The sequence below is a fragment of the Misgurnus anguillicaudatus genome, unplaced genomic scaffold (assembly GCF_027580225.2).
Source record: "Misgurnus anguillicaudatus unplaced genomic scaffold, ASM2758022v2 HiC_scaffold_33, whole genome shotgun sequence".
Taxonomy (NCBI): domain Eukaryota; kingdom Metazoa; phylum Chordata; class Actinopteri; order Cypriniformes; family Cobitidae; genus Misgurnus; species Misgurnus anguillicaudatus.
The window spans coordinates 4022414-4039170 of NW_027395283.1; the positions used below are offsets into that span (position 1 = coordinate 4022414).

Below are 16757 nucleotides of genomic sequence, written 5' to 3' on the forward strand. Positions count from 1 at the left end.
TTTCCAATTTTACATCCCATATGGAAAAAAGTATTCTTTTGCCAAAATATAAATTTAAATATATGTTAATAAGTTAATTTTATAAAGTAAATTTTTGAGGTTAAAACATATTTAATTTTATCCTCTTTAAAACTGTTTACACGTTAGTAACAAAGTTTTTCTTACATTGTGACGTGAATATATTTCCTTAAGCTCTAAAATGTATTTATTTTTAAAATATATTTCAAGATATACAAAAAAGAACCCCAAAATACATCAATGAAAATATTTTTTTATAAACATATTTCAAAATATATTTGTATATTTAAAACATTTACACTTTTAGCCGAATGGGGTATACAGCGCTTGCTTTTTTATAATAAATGTTAAATTAATAAAATGATTGATCATTGTTAGTTCATTTTAGAAAAACAGCTGCATTGTATTTGCATCTCGTCTAACTTGGAGAACAGAAAAATACAGCAAGACACACTTTGTTTATTACAACATAAATTTTTAACAACTTTATTGTTTATTCATCATAATTAATAAATATGCAATACAGACATTATTCATAATAGCCATCAAAATACTAAAAGTTAACCATAAACTATTACATGTCGGCGACCGTAAAAACACACCCGACGTTAGTAGGCGGAACAGCGCCATCTAGACCACGCCCACTTGCCCACAGAGCAAATCTCCAATCAGACGTCATCACAACAGTCTTTCTGATTGGCTTAGGTTTGAGTGTCATGCTGAAAAGCTTTTGTGTATACAATCTGTCACCATGTTTATTGTGGTGAAGTTCCTTTATATGTTTGTGTGTGAAATCTCAGTACAAACGTCTGATGTTTTGCACCAAGGCTGTATAAAAATAAACCAAATCCAGCAGCTGTAATCTGTTCTCCTTTCACACTCTCGTCCTCCTTTCTCTCTTTCTCTTCTGAAGCTCCTCCCTTTATTTCTTGTGTTAAGGTTGGTATGTTTCGACAGGCGTCCCGTCACTCGACTCGTGTCGACCTGATCTCGCAAACTTTCAGAAAATATGACATCAGTGTCTCCAGCTTTTCTTTTTCTCTGCCATCTTCAGCATTTCTTCCTTCTCCATAAAGTCCTCTGTGAAACAAACATGGCAGAGAGACAAAAGATGAGTTCAAGCTGTAATGAAATAAAAATGCAATCATTTTATTTTAGGCATCACACGATCTTACCTATGCACTCGGGACAGCATTTACCCTCCCGCCGAATGGGATTATTACAGCTCAACAGCGGACACTGTTTCCTCTGACATTTCGTCACACCGTGCTGTGATAAAGAGAAGAGACGGGTTAGTCGTGTTATTACAAAACCTGAAAAATATCCACTCCTAAAAACATGTAAACTCACATCACACCAGCAGGTGATGCACTTCATCTCTCCCACCAGCGGCACGCTTGGGTGCCAGTACTCGCTGTTCTGATAATAGTTTTTACCAAACTTGCAATGCCGCGTGCCGTCCGCCTGCATCATTTCATCATCATCCAGAGGGGGCGTGTCCTCCACCGGACACTCCTTGCAGCAGTCGGAGGGGTTGCGTCTGATTGGTCGGCTGCAGGTGAGTGCCGGACAGGTCACCTTTTCGCAGTGAACCTCACCTGTGGAGCCCTGAGATAAGACAAAAATTGATGTTAGTTGCTAATATTCATAAAAACTGAAGTCGACGTCAGAACGAAAATGATTTACTTACCTTGCAGGTACACACGGCACACTTGATGTACCCGAAGGGAGGTACGAAGGGGTGCCATGTCGTTCCTGGAGCGTGCATCTTCTGGTCACCTTCAAAATAACAACCTGAAACCAACGAGAAGCATTTATTATATGATTACAGCACTGTGCATGCAACATTCACAACATTCATATAGATATATACAATTTCTTACCTTCTTGATTGGGTTGATCAACTTTTTCTACTACAGCTTTCTCTTTGGTTTCTTTCTTTTCTATAAACAGAAATCAAACATGTTACATTAAACACAACATTATACCATAGTCCAAGCAAATGATGTTCACAATGTAAATAATTATTTTAGTTATCACTAGGGCTGCATAATCGTTTTCAGAATAAAAGTTTTTGTATGCATAATATATGTGTGTGTACTGTGTATAATAATTACGTATATACACAAACATGCATGTATATATTTAAGAAATATTTACATTTGTACATACATTTTTGTATTTATATATATTTAATTTATTAATTTATTATAATTATTTAGTTTATATTTTATTATATGTAAATATGAATACTTTATATGTACATATTTTTTTCTTTAAATTATACATGCATTTGTGGTGTGTATTTATATATACATCATTATTATACCAAATACAATAGAGGTGTCAAAAGATTAATCGTGATTAATCGCATTCAAAATACTTTTTGCATAATATATGTGTGTGCAGTGCACTGTGCATAATTATTTTGTATATAAAAATACACAAACATGCATGTATGTATATAAACATGCAAATATATGTTAAAAATATTTATTCTATTTATATGAATGTTATGAAAAATATATATAAGATTTTCATATTTTTTATATTATATATAAATAAATAAATAAATAAATAAATTATACATAAATAAATTTTTTACTAAATGTATATATATACATTCATTTTGCAAATGATTAATTGCGATTAATCGTTAGGCATTTAGCAGGTGCTGTTATACAAAATGACTTCTTTAAGTTAGGAAACAACAGATCGATTCATCTCAGGGAGGCAATAATATGAGAAATCCTTTACAAAGTTACTTTTAGCTTTAAATAATATGTCTTTAATTGTATGAACTTGTATATAACCACATAAAGACTTGTAAAGAGAATAACTCACCATCACAGATTGGACAGCATTGATCTTCAGGTTGAATAGTGTGAGGGCACGAGAGCACAGGACAGATCACAGGATCACAGATCACCGTCTTCTTCTGCATGACATTTAAAGAGTTGATATGAGAAATAAACACTCAGAAAGATACAGACACACATGTGTGAGTATATGTGTGAGTATATGTTTATGTATATATGAGAGTATATGTGTGAGTATAAGTGTGAGTATATGTTTGTGTATAAGTGAGAGTATATGTGAGAGTATATATATGTGAGTATATGTGTGAGTATATGTGAGAGTATATGTGAGAGTATATGTGTGAGTATATGTGTGAGTATATGTGTGAGTATATGTGAGAGCAATGTGTGAGTATATGTGTGAGTATATGTGTGAGTATATGTTTGTGAGAGTATATGTGAGAGTATATGTGAGAGTATATGTGTGTGTATATGTGTGAGTATATGTTTGTGTATGTGTGTGTGCGTTACCTGGCAGGTACAGCTGAAGCAGGTGTTGTATTGCGGAGTCCACTGTGAGCCGTGTGCGTGATCTTCTCCTTCAAAGAAACACGTGTGTGGATCTTTCTTCACCTCCGCTGGGTCACGGACGAACACAAGGTCATCGAACTCCACCTCCTCCACGACCTCACCGCGGGAGCCGAACTCACAGCTGTTAGGAACATGAATCTGAGGACAGATAGAGATCGATTTAACACGCAGAATAGATCAAAACATCAACAAAACATTCATTTATTTACATTTACTTAACATTTATTTATATACAAGTAAGTTGCTTTGAGATTAACAATAGATGCGTGTACTCACCAGTCCTCTCACTTCTCCTTTTGGGTTCATTTTGGTGCTGACCTGAATATAAGCTGTACCCTCATCCAGATGTCTCAATAACTCAAGACTTAAATCTTTCAACACACCCTGAGCCTGAAAGAGAAAGAGAGAGACAAAGAGAGAGAGAGAGAGAGAGAGAGAGAGAGAGAAAGAGAGAGAGAAAGAGAGAGATTAAACATGTGTAATGGTGTGAATTAACAGATAATACAGAGCAGCTTTGGTTTTGTTTTAATCACAGCATTGTTTACAGTACAGTTTGTTACTTTATTGTTTACATCTTTTCTGTTGATTTGTTTACCTGTTGACCGTAAAAGCCAGTGAGAAGTCTCTTGTGATTGGTGGCTGAGTCGTCCATCTCACCGATCTCAGCCAATCCATGCAGATGGGCGTTTATAGAGGCGTCGTCGCTCTTACTGAGGCCGTTGACGATGATCTCGTAGTGCAAATGACACTGTTCATCAACAGAGATCCACGCGTGACCTCCAGCGCCCGTCCGAACCGGAGGAGACACAAAATAACCAGCCAGAGGAACCGGAAGCTCTGAAGAGACAAAAAACGAAAAACTTCATTTTAATAATCTATGTGCCTACATAGTTACATTTATTTCGTAATAACATAGATAAAACTCATATATGTCATGTGGTTATATGTATCAAGTGTTTTTCTCACCATGACGTCGTGCGTCCAGTCCATTATACGGCAATATGCGAATCTGTCCACGTAACTCTCCCTCCAGGTGTTCGGACGTGGCGATGTTAATGAACAGTTCGTTCTGAAGGAGCATGTGAATGTGTCGAGCTTCCACACGCCCGCAGGCGCCCGTCGCACGCCCGCTGCCCTTCTCGCCCGCTGGAGAGTAATCTGCCGTGATGTCATACAAGACACTGCGTTTACTGCGCCGCCGCGGCTTCATCTCGATCGTCACACCGACCACTGAGCTGGTCAGACCGGCCACCAGAACCTGTGTGATACATCAGAGACGATGAGTTTATGATGAAGTGAATGGTTTTTAGTGATGAAGAGATATGAGATGAAGAGTGTGTGTGTGTGTACCTGATAGTCCAGGGAGCCGTTCTGATGAAGAGTAAAGACAGCCGACCCAACACCGCCTGTTTTCACAGGAGTCAGAGCAGAACCGCTGGACATCACACTTTGAAGAGCTGAGAGAGAGAGAGAAAGAGAGAGATTACTTCACATTTCTCACACACTAACCGGTAATAATTTGCAAATCCATGTGAAATCAGTCTGTTTATATGTGCATGTCAAAGACGATGAAGAATGTCGAAGAGTTAAATTGTGACTGTTCTGATTGAAAACACCTTCAATAACATGAGAAATATTCTCAGATTGTCATTTTTCCAAATGAAATAATTTACATTAATGATAAAACTGCTTTAAATATCTTCATGTGTGTGCCAGAGAATGAGAGAAAATAAATCCACAAGACGTGAAATAAAGCAACACAGTCGAGTCCAGAGAGATTCAATGTCATACTGTAACCAATCAAACCCACATGAACTCACACAGGGTCAGAGGTCACGACAGGAATGATGTCATCCCATGAAAACCAACCAGTAGGTAAAGAGAGAAGAAGAGAGGAGGGTTTGGAGTAAAGGAAGACAGACGTGTAGGTCAGAGCTTGAGGAACACGGGAGCGTACGGGTTCAAATTCTTAACACATCACGTCATGTGTACGTGTATATGTGTGTGCGTGTGTGTGTGATCGTGAACATGAGAGTTTGAAAAATATGTGCATGAATCCACATTCAACTTAAAGTACGAAATATCAAATCTGATCCTACATGACGTGAACTTCTCTCGCATGTCCGACCTCTCGAGCTCGATCATGAACCAGATACGACTGGAAACCAAATTCTGGCTTCAGAAATCCTCAAAATGATTAATGCATGACACAGAGATGAAATATAATACCTAATAAATCCCAAAGTAAGACCCGAACAGATGGACTGCTATGTATTTAACTCTTTCCCCGCCAGGGTTTTTAAACAAAAGTTGCCAGCCAGCGCCAGTATTTTTTATGATTTTCATAAAAGTTTAATGCCTTCCAGAAAATTTTCTTCTTTAAATATATAAACATATAATATATCAAATGAAAGAACTCCGCTTTAATACAAAAAAAAACTTTCATCCCATCTTCATTTGTTCTCTTGTTATCACCTCTCAAATATGGGTAGTTTTCTTAAAAAATACCACAAAAAGTTGAGATCATTGCATTTTTGTGAAGGACTTTTGTTAGAGATCAGATTCAGATGGATCATCAAAACATACACAGAGTTTTTACTGTTTTTGGATCAGTGGATGTTTCAGTGTTTTATAAGTTGTGTAAAAGCGACACCTAGTGGTTAATAGCAAAAATATGGATTTCCGTAAAAATTTGTAAATGGCAGGGAAGCATTTTCTCTTCGTCAACAGCGAGGAAGGAGTTAAAGAGTCAGAGAAATCAAAATTCACTTTATGACTATACGCTTGTGTAGTGTAGTGTGGATGAAACCATTACCAAACAAATTGATTATTAAATAAAATGACTCACTGTCACACAACGTCTTTCCAGAAATATGTCCGGATATCTGACGGGGATTTGGACCCTCGGTTTCCACGGCGATCTGCAGCTGCCCGCGGGACAACCAGAAGAGTTCCCGACTGTTCAGATCCGACAGAACTTCTGCGAAGTCCGAGTCCTACACACGAAAACACACAGACAGGTGTCAGAAAGCATGAAGATACCGTGTTAAAGGGGTCATATTATGAGACTTTTTAAAGGTGTCCTCAGAGTACATATGTGAAGTTTTAAATATCATATAGATAATTTATTATAACATGTTAAAATTGACATTTTGTAGATGTGAAAAAAATAGCTGTTTTTGGGTGTGTCTTTTAAAATGCAAATGAGCTGATAATGCAAACACTGATCACCATAATGGTGCTTTGTTAAAACTCAAGTGCTGTCAATTATTTTCTCTCTCTTTCTCTCTCTGCACTAAATGGCAGCACTGTGGTTGTATAGTGCAGATTAAGGGGTTGTATTATTATAATAAGATCCCCTTCTGACATCATAAGGGGAGCCAAATTTCAATTACCTATTTTTTCACACGCGTGCAGAGAATGGTTTACCAAAACTAAGTTACTTGGTTGATCTTTTTCACATTTTCTAAGTTGACAGAAGCACTGGGGACCCAATTATACCACTTAAGCATGAAGTCAGATTTTCATGATATGTCCCCTTTAAAGTTTATAATCTACAGACTAAAATAAGCACACAAACAACATTCTCTCTGATGATTTCCTCAAGATAAAATGTTATAAACAGTAACAATGACTTTCTGTCGTGTATCTCACCTCAGCAGAGATATTTGCTCGTATTTCTCTCAGCAGATGTTGTCGGTACAAAAGTTTCACCCTCACTGGAACCTTCACAGATGCTGAACATAAACAACAATCAAATTATTAAGTATTTACACCTTACAATTGAAATGACATAAATTACAGATTCAATGTGTTGTGCATATCCTTACGTTTCTCTGCGTGTTGAATGAGTCCCTGTACTATAAGAATGAAATGCAGGTTGTTTTCCGTGTCACTGAGCGTGAGCATGGCGATGCCGCCCATCCCAGAATGCATCTCTTCAGAAGTGAGGATCGCACTGAACGTTTCTGTCGGACAACGAACAGCAGGACATTAACATCTAAACCTTGAATTTGATCATCACATATAAACAGATTTAGTAAACACACACCTGCGAACAGAGCTCTGTGTTTGATGATTTTGCCCTCTAGCTCCTCCTTCCTGTTATCCTCGGTTGCCATGGATACAATGAGTTGCTCCGCCTCCAGCTGACGCAGATGAGACTTTGGCAGATTCTTCCAAACTCCACAGATCTGAAAACACACAGCATTGCATATTTAGATAATTAGCAATACACTACACTTGAGACAGACAGACAGACAGACAGACAGACAGACAGACGTTGTGCTCACCATATTTGTGTCTGTCCGGGGAACTTTAAACTCAAACGCTGTGTTTCCATCAGAATCCAGGAATGAGATGACACTGGGTCTGTTCATCCTGAATAACAGAAACACGTATTAATAAATGATTGGCTTAAGAGAGAGTGATGGGTATGACCCATGACCTATTCACATGTGTGTTTGTGTGTGTTACCTCTGGAATGTGATGGAAAACGTCAGGCTGGTTTTAGTGAGTGTAAACCTGGCTCGTGCGACACCACTTGAGCTCGGCAGCCAAGAGTCCCTCACAGATGTTAATAACGCCACAAAATCTAAAGGAAAACAAATCAAGTTAAATGCATTTTACTTCCTCATGTTATGACATCACACGTGCAGAAAGTCTCTTACCTGTCTTGCTGTCTCTGCTGCTCATGTCTTCAGAAGTGATGTAGGACCTGTCGTTGTACGACTTGTGCAGGTCGTCATCTTTCTCCTGGAAGAACTCGAACAGAGACTCCGCCTCTTTTCTCTCTGAGTCACCTGTAACCGTGGAAACCATCAATTTAGAATGACATCACTGCATCACTTCCAGAGGGTACCATACAATAGAGCCAATGTTTAAACTACAGAAATTATCAGGGTTTCCACTCTAAGCCAAATTTTCCTTGACTTTCATTCCTTGACGTCATTTTGATAAATGCAAACTTAAAGCGACAAACATCCCTGATATTCCATGACTTTCAATGTCTGGAATAGACCTGCCATGATATTCCAGAAATTCCATAACTACATTCATGATAGAGCACAACTGCTTGTCCATTTCTGTTGAATAATAACATCAGGTTTGGGTCACATCGATCAATGCACTGAAGAGTAAACTGTGCATTAAAGGTGCAATGTGTAAAAATTAGTGCCGTCTAGTGGTGAGGTTGCAAATAGCAACGAACAGCTCAGTCCTCCGCTCACCCCTCCCTTTCGCAGCACATAAAGAATCTACGGTGGCCGATGTTGGAAAAAATGTCGTTGTCTTAGACAGCAAAGAGCACTGAGGTTAACATACTGACATTTAGGGTGGGGGAGCAAAATGGCGACTTCCATAAGGGGACCCGCAGTATACTGTATGTAAATATAAACGGCTTATAATACTAAGGTAATAAGAACATAACGGTTTATTATGTAAAGTCTTCATACAGCACTGAAAACATAGTTATGTATAATATATTGCATTTTTGTCAAGAGATCCTCCTAAAAGTTACACACTGCACCTTTAACCAATCTAAAGAAGTTTTGGTATGCCTGTATTTGAACCCGGACCAACTGGCTATGCTCTAACATCATCCAACATAATATTAATCCAAACTCTCCATCAATCATCCATCCGTCTACGAGAAACAGCGCTGGCCAAATGTTTCCATCATTCCATACACGCTTCAGTGTTTTCCTGACACACATTTTCCTGTATTACAGTCTTACAGCATTCCAAAACACTGTTTCCATGTGTTCAGTCTCACCAGCTGTAAAAAAACATCTGTGTGTGTGTGCACCTTGTGTGTGTGTGTGTTACCTTTTGGACAGGTTTTACAGCAGTGACCCGGGAGCAAGATGGGATCATCGCAGGTTGGTTCAGGACAGTCCTGCTTCATATTCCTGCAGCTCACCTTCCCAAAAACCTTCCCACGCCGACTCCTCTGCTGCTTAAAGAGAGAGAGAGAGAGATGCTTATACATCTGATCAACACACTGCTTAAGTGTGTCTATATGTGTGTGTGTGTCTTACCGGCTCACAGTGACACATAACACAGTGCATCACTCCAAACGGCTCGCCAAGGTCCGGGTGCCATGTGTCTTCCAGAGAATAATAGCGTCCACCGAAAGAACAGCCTGAAACCATAAACATCCCAATGTGAGAGCTGACACAGTATGCGCAGGATGAACCCGAGCGTGTGTTTGTGTTTTTCAACTTGATTTCAACATCAACAAGCGGTTCATATGATTCTTCAGTCCACACCGGACAGCAGAACTCGTAACCAAAACATTTCCTCTGTTTTGTTTTGACGAGCGAATGAGAGATTCGAGTAAATTTGGAGTTAAGACGTTTATTGTATCTGAAATGAGGTCGTGATCATCAGCTGCAGTTTACAGATTCTCTTTATAGAGCTAGACTATTAAACAGTTTATTGTTAAACTAAACAGATGCATGAATAAACTTTAACATGACTATGAAAAGAGAAATGCTTGAAAAAGACCACATTGCATCAAAGTTTCTGTTTTCAAAACCATTTTGCTGTTAAATATTGTAACACCATGTTTGCAAATAAACTTGTTTGATCTTCTAAGATTTTTGCCAAGTTTAAAGTGGCAAATGCTCCCTCAATGCTTCCTCAATGCTTTCAAGCTATAGTTTTAAAAAAAATTATGCATTGTGTAAAGTCTCGAATTGTAGCCAAATGAATTTGTCTTGTACTTTAGAGAAGCAACTATTTGCATATGTAATGAATCCAGAAATAAAACATATGCAAGAAGTAGATGTTTCTACAAAAAAGCTAAATGCAACTTTTGGAAAATGGGAAGTTCTTGAGATCAGTGCAAACATGTTTATATTTTCTGAAGATGATCAAATCCTTCATCATTAAAACGCGCTCTTACCGGACAAGCCTTTGGATATCAACGGGTCTCTCTCAGGTTGGATGGGTAACGCTGGCGTCTTGAGTCTCGAACCCTGAACCCATGAGATCCAAACGCAGCTTAGAAACCATAACGCTCGCGTCGCCTCCATCCTGACGCCCCTATAAACCTTCAACAACTCCAACTAATGCAATATTAATATAAATACAAATAAATATAAATCTTCTCTTGCAGTAAGACACAGAGCTGTGTCTGATTTATTTCTCGACTGCAGTGATGTCAGTGCGTTCTCATGCGCGTATCGGATCGCGTTCTGCTGTGTATCCCGTCTGCGCGAGCAGGTCCCGGTTATATACGGTGCGCGTAAAGGGGAGGAGCGGAACCCCAAAACTCTTTACCTGCGAATATATCGACCTATAATACACATCCATAAACAAACACGAGTGATGTCTCTCTCATCTCTCTGTCTGGCATCTTTAAAGTAAGATTTTCTACTATAAGGCAAAGTTTTATTAACAATCATGATAAACTATTAAACCAATAACCACAAACTATCTTAGGATTTATATCTGAATACCATCAACCTGTAAAGACCAAAGCTTGTTTGATGTTTTTCTAATTGGTTTTCTTAAATATAAACCTATAAATTGACAGGTGACGCAGGAAAAAATCAAAACCAGTATAAAATAAAGTTCAGATTTAAAATTATTTGAGTTCTTTAGAAAACTTTCCACACATGAGGACTTTAATACAACTTTATTAAGATTCAAATCATGTAGTTCATCTCAGAGCCTTCACACATTGTTCCACATTTGAAGAGGATTTGACTACTTATTTTACAATAGTTTAAAGATATCTGTGAAGGAGTTGTGGACCTCAAGTGTTTCCAAATCTCTGGGTTTGTACCTTGCAGCTAGATGATTCACATTTTAATGTGCTTTAACATCCATCAGCCCCCTGGTACAATCAAAGCCTGTGTTTCTCTGTGAGTTCTCAATGAGAAGAATTGAGCTCTTTCTTTAAGGAGAACAATGAAGCTTCACCAAGGAACCAGAAGTAGTTGTATTGTACTGTATTTCCCCCTAAATCTGTGGTGGTGCATTTTGAATCTTTGGTGTTGATGGTGATTTTTAGGATATAAGAATGATTGGATGAAACTCAAGCATCATGTTTGATCTCAAACATTTAAAGGAGAATAGTGTGGCTTTGATCTTATGAGCAACATAGATCAATGCATGTGTGTTTGTTTGATTGTTATTTTCATGTCATGACACTTCTTAACAAACAGGTTGATGTAAATTTAACAGCAATTGGCATTTTTAATTAGCTTTGAAAGATAATGGACAAAATGCCATTTTATCTCCATTAGACATTAGGCTAATAATAATAATCATAATAATCATAATCTTAATAGTTTGTATTGTAAGGCATGATGGTTTGTTAAAGTCTTCTCTGTCTTTTTCTCTCTTTGTGGATGTGCTGATAGGGCCATTTCCCCTCCACGGGCTCTGAATAATGGAGAATAATGGAATAATAAAATAACAAACTAATAAAGTGTGAGAGAGAGAGAATGCGCGCAGCGGTCATATATCAGTGAATCCGGAAGCCTCGAGGGGCCCCCGGGGGTCATGCACATGTTAAACGAGTCTATAGAGCATCAGCAGCACACATTACATGAGAAAAGAAGCGCGCAATAAACGCCAGCAGGGGGAGAGGCGCGCGTGAAAGAGAAACACGAGGAGGGAGAGAGAGAGACCTTGTTCTCTTTTCTCTTCTGCATGCACTTACATTACAGATAAATACAGCTACACGAACCCTGTGTGTGTCTTTTTCTTTGTGTATGTGTGTGTTAAGTAAGGTTTTATTTAAAAACTTTCAAAGGTTTTTCCATTTTAAATCTGGAAAAAAAATCTTATTTAAACAGTAATAAATTACTTTTTTTTGCATCGTATTTGGTAATGCTCTATTTACAATAAACTTTTATTGAATTGTAACTGGTTACTTTAATAAAATGAATAAAAAAATGCACATAAATATTTGTATAATAACGCTGGAGGTCGTAATAGATTGGGAGTTTCTCGCGCGCGGAGGTGTCGCTCTCGTTATGGACTCATTATGTTCTCCTAACAGACATGTGAGACAGAACTAAACATCACAATATACACAGCAAATGGTCTGTGTGTGTATTAGCGTTTCCGAAATGAGTTCACAGGTACACACGAGTGCGCGTCTGTGTGCGTAAGGTGCTTCACACCTGCGCGCGCGCATCCGCTGAGAATGGAGATCGATCATGAGTCGATCATGAGCTGTTTGCATTTCATCATGAGGTGATAACTGAAGATATTATGAAGACATTCAAGAAGAAAAGCGACAGGAACCTGTAATGCGTGGGGGTGTGTATTCTGATATAAGAGTTTCTGTCCTCTTCATAGACAAAAGATTTGAGATAATACCACCATCCGGATACAACTCCACCCAATGCAACGCGGTATTTATGATATATTCAATGGTTCTGTACTGAAATGGACATGGTAGGGTATAAAACATGGTAATGATGACGTTTCAGTAGTAAAGTGACTTTGTAAAGTTTTACTTTTACAATGAGGTACCATGATAATGCATTTGGAATCTGATAAGCATTAAGTGCCATTGTGCATAAAATATATACTCCATATTACTTAACTAAGTAAATTATTGTTTTTATGCAGAGTCCTTTAAAGTGAAATGTTCAATGCATACTTATTTGATTTTGGATAAAAGCATCTGCTTAATGAATAAATATAAATGTTTAAGATCAGGAATGTTTCCATTTCCAAATGTTTTAGATGAACACTTATAGTCATTTATATATCACAAAATGATTGCATTAATTTGCATTGTTTTAGGGATGTTAAAGAATAGCTGAAAACACTTTATGGAGGCACATGTGCAGTATGATTCATCTTCAGCTTCTGATAACAGTAACACACCGCCTCTCTCTGATTACTGTTTAAAAACAGTCGGGAAACAGTAAATACACACATCCTGTCACAATGCACACCAAACTTCTATCAGCTCCAGACATCATCATCATCATCATCACACATCACAGGGCCTTGGATTATTTTGGAAGTTGAAATAAAGTCTATAAGTGACCGATGACTTCACTCATTAGGATGAATTATTTACAGTTCTGCTTACATAAAAAATATTTATTTATCTTTTTTTTTGTTTAAGCAGGAACTGAGTCATGTTTTCAGAAGTGTTTTGACGTGAATGCATTGTGATAATGGAATAATAATGAGAAACTTATAAAGTTAACAGGTCACTAACAGAGAGCATTAGTCATTTAATATGTAAATGAGCTTCTTTCACACATATGTGAGGAAACTGAGTGTTTTAATATGCACTGCTTTATCAGAACCGGGTGTGAATTGAAGGCCTTGCGTTTGGCTTTCTCTCCTCTGTGAGACACAACAGGATCCACAGAGCACATGTATAGGAAAAACCAAATCACACGATTCCCATCAGCAATGAAATTAAATGGAGAGGGACTTTTCCTCTTAAGAAAAGATTTGTGCATTTCATAAATATTTTCTCATGAGAATGATCTCAAATCAAAATGCTTTCACGTATAGTTCTGTATGTTGACCGATTTGTCTAATTTTTATTTCTCCTAACAAACAGTTGAGTACTGAAAATGCTCTTGTTGATCAATTTCTCAGAGTAAGATACACACATACAAATGATGTTTGTGTTTATGAACTAAATGACTTCCATGCTTGTTTTCAGTCACTTCATTACAGGCCGAGAGACCTTCAGAATTCATTCTCTCTCTCTTTTTCTTTCTCATCTGATGCACATGCAGGCTTGGATTAAATTCAATTCTGATACAGATTTCCGAGTGGTCCATCAAATAAAATCTTCAAACAGACAAAACCAGGAGAAAAAACATTCTGGTAATTCATTAAAGTATGGCATGACTAATGCAATGGCAAGGTGTGAATGTATGGGTTAACATCTAGATCTGTTTTTTCATTGCATACTTTGGATTTAAGTAACTCTAGAGACACATGTGAGCCTGCTGGGGTTTGTTTTAGGAGAAACATCTGAAAAACAGACCACAACTTTGTGCGAAATAAATATCTGACTTCTTCATAATGTGCACAGAAGTCATGATGTCTTTATTTCTTTTCCTCTATGGAAATTCAAAGCTCTGCGTCCAGAGAGACACAACACTAAAGCGGATTTTAGTCTGTTTCTCACACCTGCTAGTGATCGCTGAGATTTTTTTTATCTGAAGCTGGTTTATTTGTCTTATCCATTTCCTACAGAATCATCTCAAGGCTATTGACACACTACAGTCTGATGTGCATATGGAAGATATTTAGCACCTGTCTGCAGCCATGTTTTATTTTCATGAAGTTGTGTAACACATGGACTGTACCAAATCATATTTTATTTAAAACACATAAATAAACTTCCATCAAACAGATGTGTGTGAAGATACAGTCAGAGAAAAATACAGAAGTCATGCACTCTTTATATAAACTACTGATCAGATCAGGATTCAGGTGTTACACAACCCCAACACATTAAGTTTTTATTAAGATGCTGAAGAGAAAAACAGTACAGACATCAGGGGTGACGTTTAATTTAAACTAAACTAAACACTGAAAAAACATCATCATCATCATCCATCTGCAGCACATGTTAATGGAGCAGCGCCACCTAGTGCCTGACTGTGAAAACTCATCTAAAGTCATTGTTTGTGCTTTACTGTTTAAACTCATTCTATATAGTGTAAAGATCATTCTGTGAAAATATAACACTGATATATTTAATACTGACTGAGTAAGATCATGACAAAGATTGAAATCAATGAGTGAAACCAAACTTTTAAGACTTATTCTCACATAATGAGACAATAGCTTTCTAGCTGTAAAAGGCCCAATATTGGTTTTGGAAAACACTATACAGGACTATATTTACAGGAGACAGAGTACTAGAAAGGCATTTTAAGAAATAAATAAGTTTAAGTTAAACCAGGCAAGAACATAACCTGCTTTTTGTAAAATCCTCCTGATTTAAAGGACTCGTGTTTTCTTTTGGTGTGAAATACAAACACTCAGCCCATGCGGCAAAAAATACATTTCTCTGGCAAAAAATATGTTTTAAATATATGCTAAGTAAAGCATAATTAAATACAAACTGTTAAAAATATCTGTAGAAATTATTGCCAGCTGTTTTCCAGTAACTTACTGTAGATTTAAATACTGGCAACAATTTGTTCAAAGTTAAATGAACATTAAAGAATAACAAGTCTTTATCTTTACAGAATAAAACTAAAATAGTCATTGCTGGTTTAGTGGGCAGCACTCCGACATGTGGTGCTTTTGCACTTTCAGCGACCCGAGTTCGTTTCCCGACTCATGGTCATTTGCCGATCCCATAACCCTCTCTCCTCCATATACTGTCCTCTCTTCATTTACTGTTAAAATAAAAGCAAAAATGGCAAAACATAACAGCCTCTTGCAAAGCATTCTGGGAACCAAAATCTGAAGGAAAAAAACTGAAAAGGGTTGATGAGGATGCATGAGGCTGTTATTTTATAGTTTTATTCTGTAAAGCTGAAGACTTGTTAATGTTTAATGATCATTTAACTTTAACAAACTGTTGTCAGTAAATAACAATTACAACATACATTTAAATTTACATTAAGTTACTGTAAAACAGCTGCATCACTACAACAACATTTTCTACAGTAATTTGAAAGTATATTTAGTTTTAACCTTCATATCAACATATATTTTAAAATGTATTTCAAGGGCAAGCAAATTCATTTCTAATTTTACAACCCATATGGCAAAAGTGTATTCTTGGCCAAAATATATTTTAAATATATGCTAAATGTAAGCTAATTTTATAAAGTATATTTTTGACATTTAAAATAAATTTTAACCTTTTCAAAGCAGTTATGTTTACCAAATGTCCTTGGTTTGAAATATATGGAGGGCTAAATAAATATTTAAAAAGCTTTAAAAAATATTTATTGTTGAAGATATATTTCAAAATATAGAAAAAAATGGCCGAAAAATATATTGGTGAAATGTTTTTAAACATATTCCAAAATATATTTCAGCAAATATATTTTTTCAGCCATTTTTGTATATTTTAAATATGTTTTAAATATATGCCATTTTTTTTATAAAAGTAAAGCTTAATTATTATTTTTTTACATTTTGAAAATATATTTAGTTTTAACTTTCATATAAATTAACACAGATTTTAAAATGTATTTCAGGGGCAACAAATACATTTCTAATTTTACAACACATAGGCTACAAAATATATATATATATATTTTTCCGGGCCAAAATTTAAAGTTTGTATAAATTATACAATTCTATAAAGTACATTTTTCTTTCAATGTGACGTAAATATAAATACTTTAAAATATATTTCAAAATATACCAAAAACATAC

General features: G+C 36.6%; 1 protein-coding gene across 2 annotated transcripts; it reads right to left on the reverse strand.

Moving 5' to 3' along the window:
• Positions 1-569: 569 nt before the first annotated feature.
• LOC129438746 (chordin) lies at positions 570-10606 on the reverse strand. Of its 2 annotated transcripts, none has more exons than XM_055197631.2 (21): positions 10315-10606; positions 9446-9549; positions 9234-9360; positions 8078-8209; positions 7884-8001; positions 7700-7787; positions 7459-7600; positions 7238-7375; positions 7062-7144; positions 6256-6403; positions 4758-4864; positions 4374-4665; positions 4003-4244; positions 3684-3797; positions 3348-3545; positions 2863-2956; positions 1902-1961; positions 1709-1812; positions 1369-1626; positions 1194-1287; positions 570-1098 (listed from the first exon to the last, which is right to left on the reverse strand). In XM_055197631.2, exons 1-21 carry the CDS (start codon positions 10442-10444, stop codon positions 1034-1036), a joined length of 2838 nt encoding a protein of 945 aa, XP_055053606.2. In that variant the 5' UTR covers positions 10445-10606; the 3' UTR covers positions 570-1033. The 2 variants fall into 2 exon arrangements, with proteins under 2 accessions (XP_055053606.2, XP_055053605.2); XM_055197630.2 differs by having other exon boundaries at positions 9234-9363.
• Between the last annotated feature and the right edge of the window lie 6151 nt (positions 10607-16757).

Coding starts and splice junctions, on each gene's coding strand:
- LOC129438746 (XM_055197630.2), bottom strand. CDS start 10,444: ATGGAGGCGACGCGAGCGTTATGGTTTCTAAGCTGCGTTTGGATCTCA. Junction 2,957..3,347: donor GCTTCAGCTGTACCTGCCAG/GTAACGCACACA, acceptor AATGTCATGCAG/AAGAAGACGGTGATCTGTGA. Junction 1,627..1,708: donor GTGCCGTGTGTACCTGCAAG/GTAAGTAAATCA, acceptor GTCTTATCTCAG/GGCTCCACAGGTGAGGTTCA.